Below are 21,754 nucleotides of genomic sequence, written 5' to 3'. Positions count from 1 at the left end.
CACAGTCTTGAAAATCTGTATCATCGCACGCCATGATGAAGTTGCGCACCTGCTAAAATCCGTTTCCTATTGAACATACTTCTTCCCAAAGATATATTATAGTTTGATTACATTGTAGGGTGTCTGAGGAGTATTTTGACTTGTTGAAACAAAGTTTAGGGGTATTTTTTCGGATTCCTTTCTCTGCAAATTGAATGAGTGGATTACTCAAATCGATGGTGCCAACTAAACAGACTCTAAACAGACTTTTTGGGATATAAAAAAGGACCGTCATCTTTGGGAAAAGATCACCTGGCAGTTAGCTCGGCTGCGAGAAAAGGAAAACCTGCTTTCTAAGTACACCGACCTTGCTGTAACCCAGGCAAACCTAATCTCAGTTTTAAATGCCTCCTATACCAAAGCTGTCGATGAGTCGGCGGACAGATGTTAAGATCAACTCCTCGGCCCCATGGGAGACTGGACACTCGCAAGGTGTAGGAAATCGGGGAGGCAGTCTAGCCACCTATCTATCTGTGAAGATCCAATCCAGCTATCAAACAGCTAGGGGTCTGTCTACAGTCTGTGCACCAAACAGGGTCCAATGTCCCCCAGGAGCCTGTGTCCATGACAACTCTCTCCGGCCCACTGTTCAGGCCAACTACTCCAATATTGACACCATCGTCACTCACGTAGGTTTTAACGACCTTCGTTTTAGGCGGTCTGAAAAAACTCCGGGAGGACTCCGTAACATTTTTAAAGACCCTCGCTTGCACAGGGAAGAGAATAATTATCTTTGGCCCCCTCCTGTGCTACTCGCTTCTATCTTTTTAAAAGAGACGGGATTCACCCTAACACCAGGGCTTACAGGATTATTTCCTGAAACATTGCAAATTGTTTTAGAGTCTGACAGTGCCTTTTAGTGGTTCAGTTTTTTTGTTATTCTTCAGTTTTTTTATCCTTTTACGTTTGTTGTGTAATAAATATTTCAGTTTTTATTTCCATTGTTTGGTATTAGTTTTTTCCTGTGAAGCATATTGTGTTGCATTCCATGTATGAAATGTGCTGTAGAAATAGAAATAAAGCTCGGTTCTGATTCGGTTCCTGTACAAATGTCGCTATTTTCCAGTGTTCGGTACTGTTCCCCGAACCTGTTCCAAACCCTGAGTACCTTCAGAAAGTATTCACATCCCCGAACCTGTTCCAAACCCTGAGTACCTTCAGAAAGTATTCACATCCCTGAACCTGTTCCAAACCCTGAGTACCTTCAGAAAGTATTCACATCCCTGAACCTGTTCCAAACCCTGAGTACCTTCAGAAAGTATTCACATCCCCGAACCTGTTCCAAACCCTGAGTACCTTCAGAAAGTATTCACATCCCCGAACCTGTTCCAAACCATGAGTACCTTCAGAAAGTATTCACATCCCCGAACCTGTTCCAAACCCTGAGTACCTTCAGAAAGTATTCACATCCCTGAACCTGTTCCAAACCCTGAGTACCTTCAGAAAGTATTCACATCCCTGAACCTGTTCCAAACCCTGAGTACCTTCAGAAAGATTTCACATCCCTGAACCTGTTCCAAACCCTGAGTACCTTCAGAAAGTATTCACATCCCTGAACCTGTTCCAAACCCTGAGTACCTTCAGAAAGTATTCACATCCCTGAACCTGTTCCAAACATTGAGTACCTTCAGAAAGTATTCACATCCCTGAACCTGTTCCAAACCCTGAGTACCTTCAGAAAGTATTGAGTACCTGAACGTTTCACACATTTTGTTGTATTACAGCCTGAATTAAAAATGTATTAAATTGAAGTTTGTGTCACTCTCCCCCATGATGTCAAAGGGGAATTATGTTCTTAGAAAATGTTACACATTTTTTTTGTATAAAATGAGAAGCTAAAATGTTTTGAGTCAATAAGTATTCAACTCCTTTGTTTCTCTTTATCAAAACATGATGAAGTTCTAGTTTTAGCTGATATGGGAATGAATACCCAAGCAGCATTATCAAACTGGTATAATGTTTAGGATACACTGGTAAGTTTACGAATATTTGCCAGGGCATCTTTTTTTAAATAAATCTGATTATTACACATGGAGATGTGGAATGCTAAAAAGGCTAGCTAGCCTGCTATGTTTTTAGCAAGGCTGCCAGCAAGTCATTAATAGCAAGAGAAAGCGACTCTTCCTTGCTTTCACAAAATTAAAATACATAAATAATCGTCCCCTTGTGAATGGGAGCGGGACCGACGAGGACCTCATGTAACACCTACTCCAAAAAATGATTTTAGTATTTTCATTTTTGCAGGCACAAAGTTTGTAGTAACCTTAAGCCCAACTCAAGCCCTAAACCCCTAAACCCTAACTACTCTAGAGGAAGGTTCTTACTGTGACAGGTCTGATCCTGGTGGTACAGCCCATCTCCGCAGGCCTCCAGACACTGGCCCTGGTGTAGAGACAGTCACTAATCCTAAACCTGGTAACTTACTGTGACAGGTCTGATCCTGGTGGTACAGCCCATCTCCGCAGGACTCCAGACACTGGCCCTGGTGTAGGGACAGTCCCTGGGAACAAAGGGTACACTGGGACACAGAGGGGCCGGAGCAGGACCAGCAGGAGCTGTGACAGGCTGAGAATGAATAGGTCAGAGGTCAGTCACACTGTTGGAGCCAATCAGGACTCGGCTAGTTTCAACACTAATAAAACATTGTCGGTTCAAGGTTCAAGTTTTTATTGTAACGTTAAATGTACAGTGAAATGCCTTTCTTGCTATCCAGCAAGCGCAGGTTTTGTTCCTACCCACCATGAACAAAAACCTGATTCGCTAAATCAATTAATGCACTGATGAGTTGATTAGTTGAAGCAGGAATGCTAGAGCTGGGGTAGGACATAAGCCTGCCATGAAGACACAAGGGCTATAAACTATGTGCAGGTTTTTGGTGCAGCCCAGCACTTCTACTGAAACAGTATGAGTATGAGAGGTATTCATGTGAACTCTGTTGAGGAGTTGCTTACCTCTACAGCGTCCATGGTCGTCTATGTAATGCTGTTCTGGACAGTGGGAAATACATTTCCCATGATGCATAGCAGAGCCCTGGGGGCAGCTCGTGCACTTGGGGTTGTCAGGGTAACAGGAAGAGCAGGACGAATCACATGCTGTGGGGATGACACACACACACACACACACACACACACACACACACACACACACACACACACACACACACACACACACACACACACACACACACACACACACACACATTATATTTAACCATTTTAAATGTATCTACAATTTAACATTTTAATAAAACAGTTTAAATTTACTGCTCAACAGCATATGTGTGAGATATATTCTTTGTCACTTATAAAGGGGCTTTCACACGCTAATTGGTTTGGAGCGTTTTTTTCCCCCGAACTCCGGTGAGTTTACCCCCTTAGTTGGGTTTCTTTGGACTGGTGTCCAAAAATCTATTCGCACTCAGGAGGGCACTGAACAACACGGTGCCTTGGTGCGGTTCGCTGCAGGTGAGCAAGCAGTCCAGACCAAACACAGGAAAAGAACCAGAGTGGCGCAGTATGATTGGTTGTTTGACTGATCACAGCACACAGCATCAAAACCTGATATGGCTGAAACATTCTGTGAGTGGCACCTCATTTATGAGCTCATCCAATGCAGATTAGATTAGGGGAGACAGGGGTCTGTCTATACCAGGGATATAGACGACTGAATGTAGTTTATTCATGTCGCAGTTTCCTCCGGCATGTAGTTGGAAGACCAAAACGAAAGTGAACTGAAGATTGGGACACACAAGTGATGCTTTATGATACTCATAGATGGCTTTAACATGAGTTTTAGTTTGTTTGACATTTGGCTAACATTAATAATATGCATGTCGATCTCTCCTGGCTCAAAGTGGAGGAGAGATTGACTTTATCACTACTTGTATTTGTGAGAGGTTGAATGCACCCATGCATACTCCACAAGACATGCCACCAGAGGTCTCTTCACAGTCCCCAAGTCCAGAACAGACTATGGGAGGCGCACAATACTACATAGAGCCGTGACTACATGGAACTCTATTCCACAGTACTACATAGAGCCATGACTACATGGAACTCTATTCCACAGTACTACATAGAGCCATGACTACATGGAACTCTATTCCACATCAGGTAACTGACGAAAGCAGTAAAATCAGATAAAAAAAAACAGATAAAAATACACCTTATGGAACAGCGGGGACTGTGAAGAGACACAAATATAGACACATGCATACACACACACACATCATAACATACGCACTATAAACACACGTACACATCACAGGAGGTTGGTGACACCTTAATTGGGGAGGACGCGGTCGTGGTAACGACTGGAGTGGAACGAGTGGAATGTAACAAATACATCAAACACGTGGTTTCCAGGTGTTTGACACCCATTCCATTTGTAACTGTGAGGAACGACGCCGGTGGACGAGAAGCAGGTACAGGGAGAACATTTAATGAGCAATGGACATGAAACAGGACAGGTGTCTGGACCGGGGGAAGAAATAACAACATCAATGCTAACACAGGGAACAAACGGGGAAGTATACAGAAAAAGGGAAGGCAATCAACAAAGGGAGGGAGTCGAGGTGAATCCAATGAGCGCTGCTGTGTGTAATGATGGTGACGGGTGTGCGTAATGAAGGGCAGCCTGGCGTCCTTGAAGGCGCCAGAGAGGGAGAGCAGGGGCAGGTGTGACAGCGCCGTTCTAGCCATTATCCGCTTAGCAGACTCCTGTGGCACACCTGGATGTTGTATTGTAGATACAGTACGTGGTAGTAGAGTAGAGGGCCTGAAGAAACACACGCATGTGCTGTGAATGTGTTCTAATGTTATTAAAATTGTAGAACTGCCTTAATTTTGAAGGACCCCAGGAAGAGTAGCTGCTGCCTTAGCAGGAACTAATGGGGATCCATAATAAACCCCGGGAAGAGTAGCTGCTGCCTTAGCAGGAACTAATGGGGATCCATAATAAACCCCAGGAAGAGAAGTTGCTGCCTAAGCAGGAACTAATGGGTATCCATAATAACCCCAGGAAGAGTAGTTGCTGCCTTGGCAGGAACTAAGGGGGATCCATAATAAACCCCAGCAGCAGGAACTAATTGGGATCCATAATAAACCCCAGGAAGCGTAGTTGCTGCCTTGGCAGGAACTAATGGGGATCCATAATAAGCCCCAGGAAGAGTAGCTGCTGCCTTGGCAGGAACCAATGGGGATCCATAATAAACCACAGGAAGAGTAGCTGCTGCCTTGGCAGGAACCAATGGGGATCCATAATAAACCCCGGGAAGAGTAGCTGCTGCCTTGGCAGGAACCAATGGGGATCCATAATAAACCACAGGAAGAGTAGCTGCTGCCTTGGCAGGAACCAATGGGGATCCATAATAAACCACAGGAAGAGTAGTTGCTGCCTTGGCAGGAACCAATGGGGATCCAAAATAAACCACAGGAAGAGTAGTTGCTGCCTTGGCAGGAACCAATGGGGATCCATAATAAACCACAGGAAGAGTAGCTGCTGCCTTGGCAGGAACTAATGCGGATCCATAATAAATAAAAAGACAAATGTGAAACCAAGCAGACCAAATGAAACAAATTCAATGTAACAAATAGTCAAACTCTTATTGGAACTTCAGCTCAAAACTATGTGTGAAAACGCCCAAAGTCGGCCTCCCGGGTGACGCAGTGTTTAAGGGCGCTGTACTGCAGCGCCAGCTGTGCCATCAGAGTCCCTGGGTTCGCGCCCAAGCTCTGTCGTAACCAGCTGAGACCGGGAGGTCCGTGGGGCGACGCACAATTGGCCTAGCGTCGTCCGGGTTAGGGAGGGATTGGTCGGTAGGGATCTCCTTGTCTCATCGCGCACCAGCGACTCCTGTGGCGGGCCGGGCGCAGTGCGCGCTAGCCAAGGTTGCCAGGTGCACGGTGTAGCCTCCGACACATTGGTGCGGCTGGCTTCCGGGTTGGATGCGCTCTGTGTTAAGAAGCAGTACGGCTGGTTGGGTTGTGTATCGGAGGACGCATGACATTCAGCCTTCGTCTCTCCCGAGCCCGTACGGGAGTTGTAGCAATGAGACAAGATAGTAGCTACTAAAAACAATTGGGTACCACGAAATTGGGGAGAAAACGGGGTAAAATAAAATAAAAATAAATTTTAAAATTTTAAAAAACACCCCAAAGTCAAATATACCTTCAGTATTAAACTACCCAAACAAAATATTGCCTTATATGTTAATAAGCCCATGCCAAATAATCAATTTGTAATCCAAAATACCGACTTGTTCAAACAAGCCCCTTAACTCCTGTCTCCCACAAAGACATTGAGTCAATCCAATCCCTTTCCTGCAGTTTGCTTAGCTTGAGGGGGAAAGAAAAGCCCCCATTAACACAACCATGAATGAAAACACACTAACCAGGAAAGGCAGGGAAACACTAAGCTGTCTCCAGTTCTTAAAGTTCAGGTATTTACAATGGCTCATGAATATCAAGATAGACATGCTCCTAGCAGTTTGACCTTTCTGTCAAAGACTTTGTTTGGAGTGTTGACATTTCTATGAAGACATACAGCTACTATAATAGTCTTAGGTTATATCTCCATGTTGCTGTAGCTACTATAATAGTCTTAGGTTATATCTCCATGTTGCTGTAGCTACTATAATAGTATTAGTTAGGTTATATATCCATGTTGCTATAGCTACTATAATAGTCTTAGGTTATATCTCCATGTTGCTATAGCTACTATAATAGTATTAGTTAGGTTATATATCCATGTTGCTATAGCTACTATAATAGTCTTAGGTTATATCTCCATGTTGCTATAGCTACTATAATAGTCTTAGGTTCTCTCTCCATGTTGCTATAGCTACTATAATAGTATTAGTTAGGTTATATATCCATGTTGCTATAGCTACTATAATAGTCTTAGGTTATATCTCCATGTTGCTATAGCTACTATAATAGTCTTAGGTTCTCTCTCCATGTTGCTATAGCTACTATAATAGTATTAGTTAGGTTATATATCCATGTTGCTATAGCTACTATAATAGTCTTAGGTTATATCTCCATGTTGCTATAGCTACTATAATAGTCTTAGGTTATATCTCCATGTTGCTATAGCTACTATAATAGTCTTAGGTTATATCTCCATGTTGCTATAGCTACTATAATAGTCTTAGTTAGGTTATATATCCATGTTGCTATAGCTACTATAATAGTCTTAGGTTATATCTCCATGTTGCTATAGCTACTATAATAGTCTTAGGTTATATATCCATGTTGCTATAGCTACTATAATAGTCTTAGTTAGGTTATATCTCCATGTTGCTATAGCTACTATAATAGTCTTAGGTTATATCTCCATGTTGCTGTAGCTACTATAATAGTCTTAGGTTCTCTCTCCATGTTGCTATAGCTACTATAATAGTCTTAGGTTATATCTCCATGTTGCTATAGCTACTATAATAGTATTAGGTTCTCTCTCCATGTTGCTATAGCTACTATAATAGTATTAGGTTATATATCCATGTTGCTATAGCTACTATAATAGTCTTAGGTTATATCTCCATGTTGCTATAGCTACTATAATAGTCTTAGGTTATATCTCCATGTTGCTATAGCTACTATAATAGTATTAGGTTCTCTCTCCATGTTGCTATAGCTACTATAATAGTATTAGGTTATATATCCATGTTGCTATAGCTACTATAATAGTCTTAGGTTATATCTCCATGTTGCTATAGCTACTATAATAGTCTTAGGTTATATCTCCATGTTGCTATAGCTACTATAATAGTATTAGGTTCTCTCTCCATGTTGCTATAGCTACTATAATAGTATTAGGTTATATATCCATGTTGCTATAGCTACTATAATAGTCTTAGGTTATATCTCCATGTTGCTATAGCTACTATAATAGTCTTAGGTTATATCTCCATGTTGCTATAGCTACTATAATAGTATTAGGTTCTCTCTCCATGTTGCTATAGCTACTATAATAGTATTAGGTTATATCGCCATGTTGCTATAGCTACTATAATAGTCTTAGGTTATATCGCCATGTTGCTATAGCTACTATAATAGTCTTAGGTTATATCTCCATGTTGCTGTAGCTACTATAATAGTATTAGGTTATATCTCCATGTTGCTGTAGCTACTATAATAGTATTAGGTTCTCTCTCCATGTTGCTATAGCTACTATAATAGTATTAGGTTATATCGCCATGTTGCTATAGCTACTATAATAGTCTTAGGTTATATCTCCATGTTGCTGTAGCTACTATAATAGTATTAGGTTATATCTCCATGTTGCTGTAGCTACTATAATAGTCTTAGGTTATATCGCCATGTTGCTATAGCTACTATAATAGTCTTAGGTTATATCTCCATGTTGCTATAGCTACTATAATAGTCTTAGTTAGGTTATATCTCCATGTTGCTATAGCTACTATAATAGTCTTAGGTTATATCTCCATGTTGCTATAGCTACTATAATAGTCTTAGGTTATATCTCCATGTTGCTATAGCTACTATAATAGTCTTAGGTTATATCTCCATGTTGCTATAGCTACTATAATAGTCTTAGGTTATATCTCCATGTTGCTATAGCTACTATAATAGTCTTAGGTTATATCTCCATGTTGCTGTAGCTACTATAATAGTATTAGTTAGGTTATATCTCCATGTTGCTGTAGCTACTATAATAGTATTAGGTTATATCGCCATGTTGCTATAGCTACTATAATAGTCTTAGGTTATATCTCCATGTTGCTATAGCTACTATAATAGTCTTAGGTTCTCTTTCCATGTTGCTATAGCTACTATAATAGTCTTAGGTTATATCTCCATGTTGCTATAGCTACTATAATAGTCTTAGTTAGGTTATATCTCCATGTTGCTATAGCTACTATAATAGTCTTAGGTTATATATCCATGTTGCTATAGCTACTATAATAGTCTTAGGTTATATATCCATGTTGCTATAGCTACTATAATAGTCTTAGGTTATATCTCCATGTTGCTATAGCTACTATAATAGTCTTAGGTTATATCTCCATGTTGCTATAGCTACTATAATAGTCTTAGGTTCTCTCTCCATGTTGCTATAGCTACTATAATAGTCTTAGGTTATATCTCCATGTTGCTATAGCTACTATAATAGTCTTAGGTTATATCTCCATGTTGCTATAGCTACTATAATAGTCTTAGGTTATATATCCATGTTGCTATAGCTACTATAATAGTCTTAGGTTATATCTCCATGTTGCTATAGCTACTATAATAGTCTTAGGTTATATCTCCATGTTGCCTATAGCTACTATAATAGTCTTAGGTTATATCTCCATGTTGCTATAGCTACTATAATAGTCTTAGGTTATATCTCCATGTTGCTATAGCTACTATAATAGTCTTAGGTTATATATCCATGTTGCTATAGCTACTATAATAGTCTTAGGTTATATCTCCATGTTGCTATAGCTACTATAATAGTCTTAGTTAGGTTATATCTCCATGTTGCTATAGCTACTACAATAGTCTTAGGTTATATATCCATGTTGCTATAGCTACTATAATAGTCTTAGGTTATATATCCATGTTGCTATAGCTACTATAATAGTCTTAGGTTATATCTCCATGTTGCTATAGCTACTATAATAGTCTTAGGTTATATCTCCATGTTGCTATAGCTACTATAATAGTCTTAGGTTCTCTCTCCATGTTGCTATAGCTACTATAATAGTCTTAGGTTATATCTCCATGTTGCTATAGCTACTATAATAGTCTTAGGTTATATCTCCATGTTGCTATAGCTACTATAATAGTCTTAGGTTATATATCCATGTTGCTATAGCTACTATAATAGTCTTAGTTAGGTTATATCTCCATGTTGCTATAGCTACTATAATAGTCTTAGGTTATATCTCCATGTTGCTATAGCTACTATAATAGTCTTAGGTTATATCTCCATGTTGCTATAGCTACTATAATAGTCTTAGGTTATATCTCCATGTTGCTATAGCTACTATAATAGTCTTAGGTTATATATCCATGTTGCTATAGCTACTATAATAGTCTTAGGTTATATCTCCATGTTGCTATAGCTACTATAATAGTCTTAGTTAGGTTATATCTCCATGTTGCTATAGCTACTATAATAGTCTTAGGTTATATCTCCATGTTGCTATAGCTACTATAATAGTCTTAGGTTATTCCTCCATGTTGCTATAGCTACTATAAAAGTCTTAGGTTATATCTCCATGTTGCTATAGCTACTATAATAGTCTTAGGTTATATATCCATGTTGCTATAGCTACTATAATAGTCTTAGGTTATATATCCATGTTGCTATAGCTACTATAATAGTCTTAGGTTATATCTCCATGTTGCTATAGCTACTATAATAGTCTTAGTTAGGTTATATCTCCATGTTGCTATAGCTACTATAATAGTCTTAGGTTATTCCTCCATGTTGCTATAGCTACTATAAAAGTCTTAGGTTATATCTCCATGTTGCTATAGCTACTATAATAGTCTTAGGTTATATCTCCATGTTGCTATAGATCCTTCAGAACTATGAAGAGAATGGCCCATCTCAACCGGTGAATAACTCCCTCCCTGTGTCCCAAATGGCACCCTACATTATATATATATATATATTCCCTCATTCCCCATGGGCCCTGGTTAAAATGAGTGCACTAAATAGGGAACATGAGCCCTGGTTAAAATGAGTACACTAAATTGGGAATAGGGTGCCGTTTGGGACACAAGTCCTCACTCAGCTCAAGGCCTAGAAGGGATTTATTTTTGCTGAGTTCTACCACTCTTTTCCATCTTTTTCTTTCAAATGCGAAACAATTGATATTCATGTGGTTTATTTAAGGAGATGTGGATCCTCATTAAGATTGCAATAAGGTATAATTAAAAACAGTTTGTTTTGGTTGTTATAAACAGTGTGTGGAGTGCTGACTAGCCACTTTACTCGTGTGGGGGAGGCTAACAACGCTCTGGTGGGTTACAGAGAAGAAAAGCGAAGTGAACAAAATCTTCCCCTCTAGTTCATATGAAAACTCTTTGTTGTACACACTAGGCCCTAAGCCAGGGATGGGCAACTTTGATAGGGGTGGGGGCCACAAAAAAACAATAGAACTCATCGTGAGGGGACGCAGTGGCTCGTGGGTCTGGGTACCATCGTCAATAACCCCACCACCCTCAGAGCATCTTTAGCAACTCCCCTCGTGACAGAGAGAAGAATAAAACAGGTTTTAAAGTACTGCCCTGAACCTTAGAAAACACAAACCGTAATAGTAATTTTCCTTGCAGTCAAACATGATACACCTACATTTGTCTTTGCTAAATACATTCCAGCGAGATATTATAATTTTGTGTCATCTATTACCAAAAACAAAGATGAGGAAAATGGCTTTAAGAGCCGTTTTAAGAACAGTAACTACAGAATTCAAAATAACTCAAGATGGCCGCCGGTCAACTCACCACGGAAACGTTGTCCTAAACCAATGGGAGTGTCAGTTGCAGTTCTGCTCACCATAACATGTTCTAGTCATTCTGATTTGATGAGCAGGATTCCTGGCATACGGGGCGGCAGGTAGCCTAGTGGTTAGAGCGTTGGACTAGGACCCGGAAGGTGGCTGGATCGAATCACTGAGCTGACAAGGTAAAAGTCTGTTGTTCTGCCCCTGAGCAAGGCAGTTAACCCACTGTTCCCTGGGTGCTGTGGATGTTGATTAAGGCAGCCCCCACACCTCTCTGATTCAGAGGGGTTGGGTTAAATGTAGAAGACACATTTCAGTTGAATACATTCAGTTGGACAACTGGCTAGGTATCCCCTTTTCCTAGTACTGGTGTAAAAAGTCATTTCAATGGAGATTCTCAATTGACCTGTTTTTGAAATGTTTTTTTGTTGTTGTTCTAAGACGAGGCTTAATCTGTGTCAGGGAAACCTTCCCAATGGATTCTGTGCTCACCATAACAGGTTCCTTGCTGTGTGTAGTAGCCTTGGTCACAGTCTGGGACACAGAGTCCATCTCTGAGGAGGTGAGACGGGTCAGAACACCACACACAGTCCTTCTGGCTCGGCCCTGAGCACACTGAACAGGATGCATGGCAACCTGGTGGAGAGATAGAGAGAAATATAGAGAGAGGGGGGGTGAGAGAGAGAGAGAGAGTGTCAGAGAGAGAGAGAGAGAGAGAGAGAAAGAGAGAGAGAGAGAGAGAGAGAGAGAGAGAGAGAGAGAGAGAGAGAGAGAGAGAGGAAAAATATAAATATGGAAGAGATCATACACTGGATACACTGTAGGATATAATGTAGGATATACTGTTGGTTACACTGTAGGATATACTGTAGGATATACTGTTGGTTACACTGTAGGATATACTGTATATTCAGCATCTAAAAGGTTAATCCACACCTGCCCTAACTCAGTGGATATACTGTAGGAAACACCATCCTGGATGGTGAACCAAACCAGGAGGAGAAACATAACCTCTCTCTGGATGGTGAACCAAACCAGGAAGAGAAACATAACCTCTATCTGGATGGGGAACCAAACCAGGAAGAGAAACATAACCTCTCTCTGGATGGTGAACCAAACCAGGAAGAGAAACATAACCTCTCTCTGGATGGGGAACCAAACCAGGAAGAGAAACATAACCTCTCTCTGGATGGTGAACCAAACCAGGAAGAGAAACATAACCTCTATCTGGATGGGGAACCAAACCAGGAAGAGAAACATAACCTCTCTCTGGATGGGGAACCAAACCAGGAAGAGAAACATAACCTCTCTCTGGATGGGGAACCAAACCAGGAGGAGAAACACAACCTCTCGCTGGATGGGGAACCAAACCAGGAAGAGAAACATAACCTCTCTCTGGATGGTGAACCAAACCAGGAAGAGAAACATAACCTCTCTCTGGATGGGGAACCAAACCAGGAAGAGAAACATAACCTCTCTCTGGATGGTGAACCAAACCAGGAAGAGAAACATAACCTCTCTCTGGATGGTGAACCAAACCAGGAAGAGAAACATAACCTCTCTCTGGATGGGGAACCAAACCAGGAAGAGAAACATAACCTCTCTCTGGATGGGGAACCAAACCAGGAAGAGAAACATAACCTCTCTCTGGATGGTGAACCAAACCAGGAAGAGAAACATAACCTCTCTCTGGATGGGGAACCAAACCAGGAAGAGAAACATAACCTCTATCTGGATGGTGAACCAAACCAGGAGGTAAACAGAACCCGAGGTCACTTACTGGGGGTGTGTGTGTGTGTGCGAGCAAGCTGATTAAACTATGTGCATATTTATGTGTGACTATAAATCTTTGTAGGTGAATGTGTTTAGTATTTTAAGGGGTAAGTCCTTGGCTGTGACCCCGTCCTCGGATTTCCAATTCACACACTTGTAAAAAAATATATATATTTAACTAGGCAAGTCAGTTAAGAACAAATTCTTATTTTCAATGACGGTCTACCAGGGAACAGTGGGTTAATTGCATTGTTCAGGGGCAGAACGACAGATTTTTACCTTGTCAGCTCGGGGATTCAATCTAGCAACCTTTCGGACACTGGACCAACGCTCTAACCACTAGGCTAACTGCCGCCTCTACACTCTAACCACTAGGCTACCTGCCGCCTCCACACTCTAACCACTAGGCTACCTGCCGCCTCTACACTCTAACCACTAGGCTACCTGCCGCCTCTACACTCTAATCACTAGGCTACCTGCCGCCTCTACACTCTAACCACTAGGCTACCTGCCGCCTCCACACTCTAACCACTTGGCTACCTGCCGCCTCTACACTCTAACCACTAGGCTACCTGCTTCCCCATTGTGTAGTATGGAAATAGGCCAGTTCTGAGAGGGAGTGACGGAAGGGCAGTAGTTGATTCTAGTACAGCCAGAGATTCATAAACCGGGTGTGAAGGAAGGGGAACTCTGGGGTCCAAATGCAGACAGAGCAATGCAGAGAGTTCTTCAAGAAAACACACACACACACACACACACACACACACACACACACACACACACACACACACACACACACACACACACACACAGTCCCCATTCTGTGTGAAAAGTTTATCTCAGCTGGTAATCACGACAGTTTGAGGTACCGCAAAGGGGAGATGGACATAACAATTGACATTGTTAAAATTATGTGGAATAACCAATCACGAAGGGGCATCTCCAGCTGTGAACTCTATAGAACGTTCCAGAGAACCACGGTGAATGTGGCTGTACATCAAATGTTGAAATGGTAAAACATTTGAACAAATTTGGGAATTTTGACAACATTACCGTCATTTCAACGCACTTGTCACATTATCTAGACAGCTGCATGTGGAGCAGGACCCACTGACTCACTACATTGTTCTATTATCCAGACAGCTGCATGTGAAGCAGGACCCACTGACTCACTACATTGTTCTATTATCCAGACAGCTGCATGAGGAGCAGGACCCACTGACTCACTACATTGTTCTATTATCCAGACAGCTGCATGTGGAGCAGGACCCACTGACTCACTACATTGTTCTATTATCCAGACAGCTGCATGTGGAGCAGGACCCACTGACTCACTACATTGTTCTATTATCCAGACAGCTGCATGTGGAGCAGGACCCACTGACTCACTACATTGTTCTATTATCCAGACAGCTGCAAGTCACTCTGAACTGATTGGGACAGCTGCATGTGGAGCAGGACCCACTGACTCACTACATTGTTCTATTATCCAGACAGCTGCTGGTCACTCTGAACTGATTGGGACAGCTGCATGTGGAGCAGGACCCACTGACTCACTACATTGTTAACTTATCCAGACAGCTGCATGTGGAGCAGGACCCACTGACTCACTACATTGTTCTATTATTCAGACAGCTGCATGTGGAGCAGGACCCACTGACTCACTACATTGTTCTATTATCCAGACAGCTGCATGTGGAGCAGGACCCACTGACTCACTACATTGTTCTATTATCCAGACAGCTGCATGTGGAGCAGGACCCACTGACTCACTACATTGTTCTATTATCCAGACAGCTGCATGAGGAGCAGGACCCCCTGACTCACTACATTGTTCTATTATCCAGACAGCTGCATGTGGAGCAGGACCCACTGACTCACTACATTGTTCTATTATCCAGACAGCTGCATGTGGAGCAGGACCCACTGACTCACTACATTGTTCTATTATCCAGACAGCTGCATGTGGAGCAGGACCCACTGACTCACTACAGTGTTCTATTATCCAGACAGCTGCTGGTCACTCTGAACTGATTGGGACAGCTGCATGTGGAGCAGGACCCACTGACTCACTACATTGTTCTATTATCCAGACAGCTGCTGGTCACTCTGAACTGATTGGGACAGCTGCATGTGGAGCAGGACCCACTGACTCACTACATTGTTCTATTATCCAGACAGCTGCATGTGGAGCAGGACCCACTGACTCACTACATTGTTATATTATCCAGACAGCTGCATGAGGAGCAGGACCCCCTGACTCACTACATTGTTCTATTATCCAGACAGCTGCATGTGGAGCAGGACCCACTGACTCACTACATTGTTCTATTATCCAGACAGCTGCATGTGGAGCAGGACCCACTGACTCACTACATTGTTCTATTATCCAGACAGCTGCATGTGGAGCAGGACCCACTGACTCACTACATTGTTCTATTATCCAGACAAGCTGCATGTGGAGCAGGACCAACTGACTCACTACATTGTTCTATTATCCAGACAGCTGCATGTGGAGCAGGACCCACTGACTCACTACATTGTTCTATTATCCAGACAGCTGCTGGTCACTCTGAACTGATTGGGACAGCTGCATGTGGAGCAGGACCCACTGACTCACTACATTGTTCTATTATCCAGACAGCTGCATGTGGAGCAGGACCCACTGACTCACTACATTGTTATATTATCCAGACAGCTGCATGAGGAGCAGGACCCCCTGACTCACTACATTGTTCTATTATCCAGACAGCTGCATGTGGAGCAGGACCCACTGACTCACTACATTGTTCTATTATCCAGACAGCTGCATGTGGAGCAGGACCCACTGACTCACTACATTGTTCTATTATCCAGACAGCTGCATGTGGAGCAGGACCCACTGACTCACTACATTGTTCTATTATCCAGACAAGCTGCATGTGGAGCAGGACCAACTGACTCACTACATTGTTCTATTATCCAGACAGCTGCATGTGGAGCAGGACCCACTGACTCACTACATTGTTCTATTATCCAGACAGCTGCTGGTCACTCTGAACTGATTGGGACAGCTGCATGTGGAGCAGGACCCACTGACTCACTACATTGTTCTATTATCCAGACAGCTGCATGTGGAGCAGGACCCACTGACTCACTACATTGTTCTATTATCCAGACAGCTGCATGTAGAGCAGGACCCACTGACTCACTACATTGTTCTATTATCCAGACAAGCTGCATGTGGAGCAGGACCCACTGACTCACTACATTGCTCTATTATCCAGGCAAGCTGCATGTGGAGCAGGACCCACTGACTCACTACATTGCTCTATTATCCAGGCAAGCTGCATGAGGAGCAGGACCCACTGACTCACTACATTTTTCTATTATCCAGACAAGCTGCATGTGGAGCAGGACCCACTGACTCACTACATTGTTATATTATCCAGACAGCTGCTGGTCACTCTGAACTGATTGGGACAGCTGCATGAGGAGCAGGACATACTGACTCACTACATTGTTCTATTATCCAGACAGCTGTATGTGGAGCAGGACCCACTGACTCACTACATTGCTCTATTATCCAGACAAGCTGCATGTGGAGCAGGACCCACTGACTCACTACATTGTTCTATTATCTAGACCAGCTGCATGTGGAGCAGGACCCACTGACTCACTACATTGTTATATTATCCAGACAGCTGCTGGTCACTCTGAACTGATTGGGACAGCTGCATGAGGAGCAGGACACACTGACTCACTACATTGTTCTATTATCCAGACAGCTGTATGTGGAGCAGGACCCACTGACTCACTACATTGTTCTATTATCCAGACAGCTGCATGTGGAGCAGGACCCACTGACTCACTACATTGTTCTATTATCCAGACAGCTGTATGTGGAGCAGGACCCACTGACTCACTACATTGTTCTATTATCCAGACAGCTGCATGTGGAGCAGGACCCACTGACTCACTACATTGTTATATTATCCAGACAGCTGCATGTGGAGCAGGACCCACTGACTCACTACATTCTTCTCTTATCCAGACAAGCTGCATGTGGAGCAGGACCCACTGACTCACTACATTGTTCTATTATCCAGACAAGCTGCATGTGGAGCAGGACCCACTGACTCACTACATTGTTATATTATCCAGACAGCTGCATGTAGAGCAGGACCCACTGACTCACTACATTGTTATATTATCCAGACAGCTGCATGTAGAGCAGGACCCACTGACTCACTACATTGTTCTATTATCCAGACAGCTGCATGTGGAGCAGGACCCACTGACTCACTACATTGTTATATTATCCAGACAGCTGCATGAGGAGCAGGACCCACTGACTCACTACATTGTTCTATTATCCAGACAGCTGCACGTGGAGCAGGACCCACTGACTCACTACATTGTTCTATTATCCAGACAGCTGCATGTGGAGCAGGACCCACTGACTCACTACATTGTTCTATTATCCAGACAGCTGCATGTGGAGCAGGACCCACTGACTCACTACATTGTTCTATTATCCAGACAGCTGCTTGTTACTCTGAACTGATTGGGACAGCTGCATGTGGAGCAGGACCCACTGACTCACTACATTGTTCTATTATCCAGACAGCTGCTTGTCACTCTGAACTGATTGGGACAGCTGCATGTGGAGCAGGACCCACTGACTCACTACATTGTTCTATTATTCAGACAGCTGCATGTGGAGCAGGACCCACTGACTCACTACATTGTTCTATTATCCAGACAGCTGCATGTGGAGCAGGACCCACTGACTCACTACATTGTTCTATTATCCAGACAGCTGCATGTGGAGCAGGACCCCCTGACTCACTACATTGTTCTATTATCCAGACAAGCTGCATGTGGAGCAGGACCCACTGACTCACTACATTGTTCTATTATCCAGACAGCTGCATGTGGAGCAGGACCCACTGACTCACTACATTGTTCTATTATCCAGACAGCTGCTGGTCACTCTGAACTGATTGGGACAGCTGCATGTGGAGCAGGACCCACTGACTCACTACATTGTTCTATTATCCAGACAGCTGCTGGTCACTCTGAACTGATTGGGACAGCTGCATGTGGAGCAGGACCCACTGACTCACTACATTGTTCTATTATCCAGACAGCTGCATGTGGAGCAGGACCCACTGACTCACTACATTGTTCTATTATCCAGACAGCTGCATGTGGAGCAGGACCCCCTGACTCACTACATTGTTATATTATCCAGACAAGCTGCATGTGGAGCAGGACCCACTGACTCACTACATTGTTCTATTATCCAGACAGCTGCATGTGGAGCAGGACCCACTGACTCACTACATTGTTCTATTATTCAGACAGCTGCATGTGGAGCAGGACCCACTGACTCACTACATTGTTCTATTATCCAGACAGCTGCATGTGGAGCAGGACCCACTGACTCACTACATTGTTATATTATCCAGACAGCTGCATGTGGAGCAGGACCCCCTGACTCACTACATTGTTCTATTATCCAGACAAGCTGCATGTGGAGCAGGACCCACTGACTCACTACATTGTTCTATTATCCAGACAGCTGCATGTGGAGCAGGACCCACTGACTCACTACATTGTTCTATTATCCAGACAGCTGCTGGTCACTCTGAACTGATTGGGACAGCTGCATGTGGAGCAGGACCCACTGACTCACTACATTGTTCTATTATCCAGACAGCTGCTGTTCACTCTGAACTGATTGGGACAGCTGCATGTGGAGCAGGACCCACTGACTCACTACATTGTTCTATTATCCAGACAGCTGCATGTGGAGCAGGACCCACAGACTCACTACTTTGTTCTATTATCCAGACAGCTGCATGTAGAGCAGGACCCACTGACTCACTACATTGTTCTATTATCCAGACAAGCTGCATGTGGAGCAGGACCCACTGACTCACTACATTGCTCTATTATCCAGGCAAGCTGCATGTGGAGCAGGACCCACTGACTCACTACATTTTTCTATTATCCAGACAAGCTGCATGTGGAGCAGGACCCACTGACTCACTACATTGTTTTATTATCCAGACAGCTGCTGGTCACTCTGAACTGATTTAGACAGCTGCATGTGGAGCAGGACCCACTGACTCACTACATTGTTCTCTTATCCAGACAGCTGCTGGTCACTCTGAACTGATTGGGACAGCTGCATGTGGAGCAGGACCCACTGACTCACTACATTGTTCTAGTATCTAGACAGCTGCATGTGGAGCAGGACCCACTGACTCACTACATTGTTCTATTATCCAGACAGCTGCATGAGGAGCAGGACCCACTGAGTCACTACATTGTTCTATTATCCAGACAAGCTGCATGTGGACCAGGACCCACTGACTCACTACATTGCTCTATTATCCAGACAAGCTGCATGTGGAGCAGGACCCACTGACTCACTACATTGTTCTATTATCTAGACAAGCTGCATGTGGAGCAGGACCCACTGACTCACTACATTGTTATATTATCCAGACAGCTGCTGGTCACTCTGAACTGATTGGGACAGCTGCATGAGGAGCAGGACACACTGACTCACTACATTGTTCTATTATCCAGACAGCTGCATGTGGAGCAGGACCCACTGACTCACTACATTGTTCTATTATCCAGACAGCTGTATGTGGAGCAGGACCCACTGACTCACTACATTGTTATATTATCCAGACAGCTGCATGTAGAGCAGGACCCACTGACTCACTACATTGTTATATTATCCAGACAGCTGCATGTAGAGCAGGACCCACTGACTCACTACATTGTTCTATTATCCAGACAGCTGCATGTGGAGCAGGACCCACTGACTCACTACATTGTTATATTATCCAGACAGCTGCATGAGGAGCAGGACCCACTGACTCACTACATTGTTCTATTATCCAGACAGCTGCACGTGGAGCAGGACCCACTGACTCACTACATTGTTCTATTATCCAGACAGCTGCATGTGGAGCAGGACCCACTGACTCACTACATTGTTCTATTATCCAGACAGCTGCATGTGGAGCAGGACCCACTGACTCACTACATTGTTCTATTATCCAGACAGCTGCATGTGGAGCAGGACCCACTGACTCACTACATTGTTCTATTATTCAGACAGCTGCATGTGGAGCAGGACCCACTGACTCACTACATTGTTCTATTATCCAGACAGCTGCATGTGGAGCAGGACCCACTGACTCACTACATTGTTCTATTATCCAGACAGCTGCATGTGGAGCAGGACCCCCTGACTCACTACATTGTTCTATTATCCAGACAAGCTGCATGTGGAGCAGGACCCACTGACTCACTACATTGTTCTATTATCCAGACAGCTGCATGTGGAGCAGGACCCACTGACTCACTACATTGTTCTATTATCCAGACAGCTGCTGGTCACTCTGAACTGATTGGGACAGCTGCATGTGGAGCAGGACCCACTGACTCACTACATTGTTCTATTATCCAGACAGCTGCTGTTCACTCTGAACTGATTGGGACAGCTGCATGTGGAGCAGGACCCACTGACTCACTACATTGTTCTATTATCCAGACAGCTGCATGTGGAGCAGGACCCACAGACTCACTACTTTGTTCTATTATCCAGACAGCTGCATGTAGAGAAGGACCCACTGACTCACTACATTGTTCTATTATCCAGACAAGCTGCATGTGGAGCAGGACCCACTGACTCACTACATTGCTCTATTATCCAGGCAAGCTGCATGTGGAGCAGGACCCACTGACTCACTACATTTTTCTATTATCCAGACAAGCTGCATGTGGAGCAGGACCCACTGACTCACTACATTGTTTTATTATCCAGACAGCTGCTGGTCACTCTGAACTGATTTAGACAGCTGCATGTGGAGCAGGACCCACTGACTCACTACATTGTTCTCTTATCCAGACAGCTGCTGGTCACTCTGAACTGATTGGGACAGCTGCATGTGGAGCAGGACCCACTGACTCACTACATTGTTCTAGTATCTAGACAGCTGCATGTGGAGCAGGACCCACTGACTCACTACATTGTTCTATTATCCAGACAGCTGCATGAGGAGCAGGACCCACTGAGTCACTACATTGTTCTATTATCCAGACAAGCTGCATGTGGACCAGGACCCACTGACTCACTACATTGCTCTATTATCCAGACAAGCTGCATGTGGAGCAGGACCCACTGACTCACTACATTGTTCTATTATCTAGACAAGCTGCATGTGGAGCAGGACCCACTGACTCACTACATTGTTATATTATCCAGACAGCTGCTGGTCACTCTGAACTGATTGGGACAGCTGCATGAGGAGCAGGACACACTGACTCACTACATTGTTCTATTATCCAGACAGCTGCATGTGGAGCAGGACCCACTGACTCACTACATTGTTCTATTATCCAGACAGCTGTATGTGGAGCAGGACCCACTGACTCACTACATTGTTATATTTTCCAGACAGCTGCATG

At 43.5% G+C, this 21,754-nt stretch overlaps 1 protein-coding gene across 5 annotated transcripts in view; it reads right to left on the bottom strand.

Moving 5' to 3' along the window:
* Window positions 1-21,754, bottom strand: part of LOC110535129 (extracellular matrix organizing protein FRAS1) — a 349,490-nt gene that overhangs the window by 149,067 nt on the left and 178,669 nt on the right. For 4 of the 5 annotated variants that reach the window (XR_016484722.1, XM_090191232.1, XM_090191233.1 and 1 more), the window contains exons 14-16: window positions 11,996-12,139; window positions 2,991-3,131; window positions 2,464-2,604 (exon numbers count right to left, since the gene is read on the bottom strand). Coding sequence is in view for 3 of the 5 variants with exons in the window: in XM_090191232.1 (XP_090047358.1) it covers window positions 2,464-2,604; window positions 2,991-3,131; window positions 11,996-12,139 (426 nt within the window). In the remaining 2 variants the exon portion in view is untranslated. Of the gene's footprint in view, window positions 1-2,363; window positions 2,605-2,990; window positions 3,132-11,995; window positions 12,140-21,754 lie in introns of those variants that run through there. The other variant, XM_090191235.1, reaches the window with a different exon arrangement.

Source organism: Oncorhynchus mykiss, chromosome 11 (assembly GCF_057628025.1).
Source record: "Oncorhynchus mykiss isolate SJ-2025 chromosome 11, ASM5762802v1, whole genome shotgun sequence".
NCBI classification, from domain to species: domain Eukaryota; kingdom Metazoa; phylum Chordata; class Actinopteri; order Salmoniformes; family Salmonidae; genus Oncorhynchus; species Oncorhynchus mykiss.
Note: the sequence above shows the minus strand (reverse complement) of the source record. Positions and strands in the feature narration are given on the sequence as shown.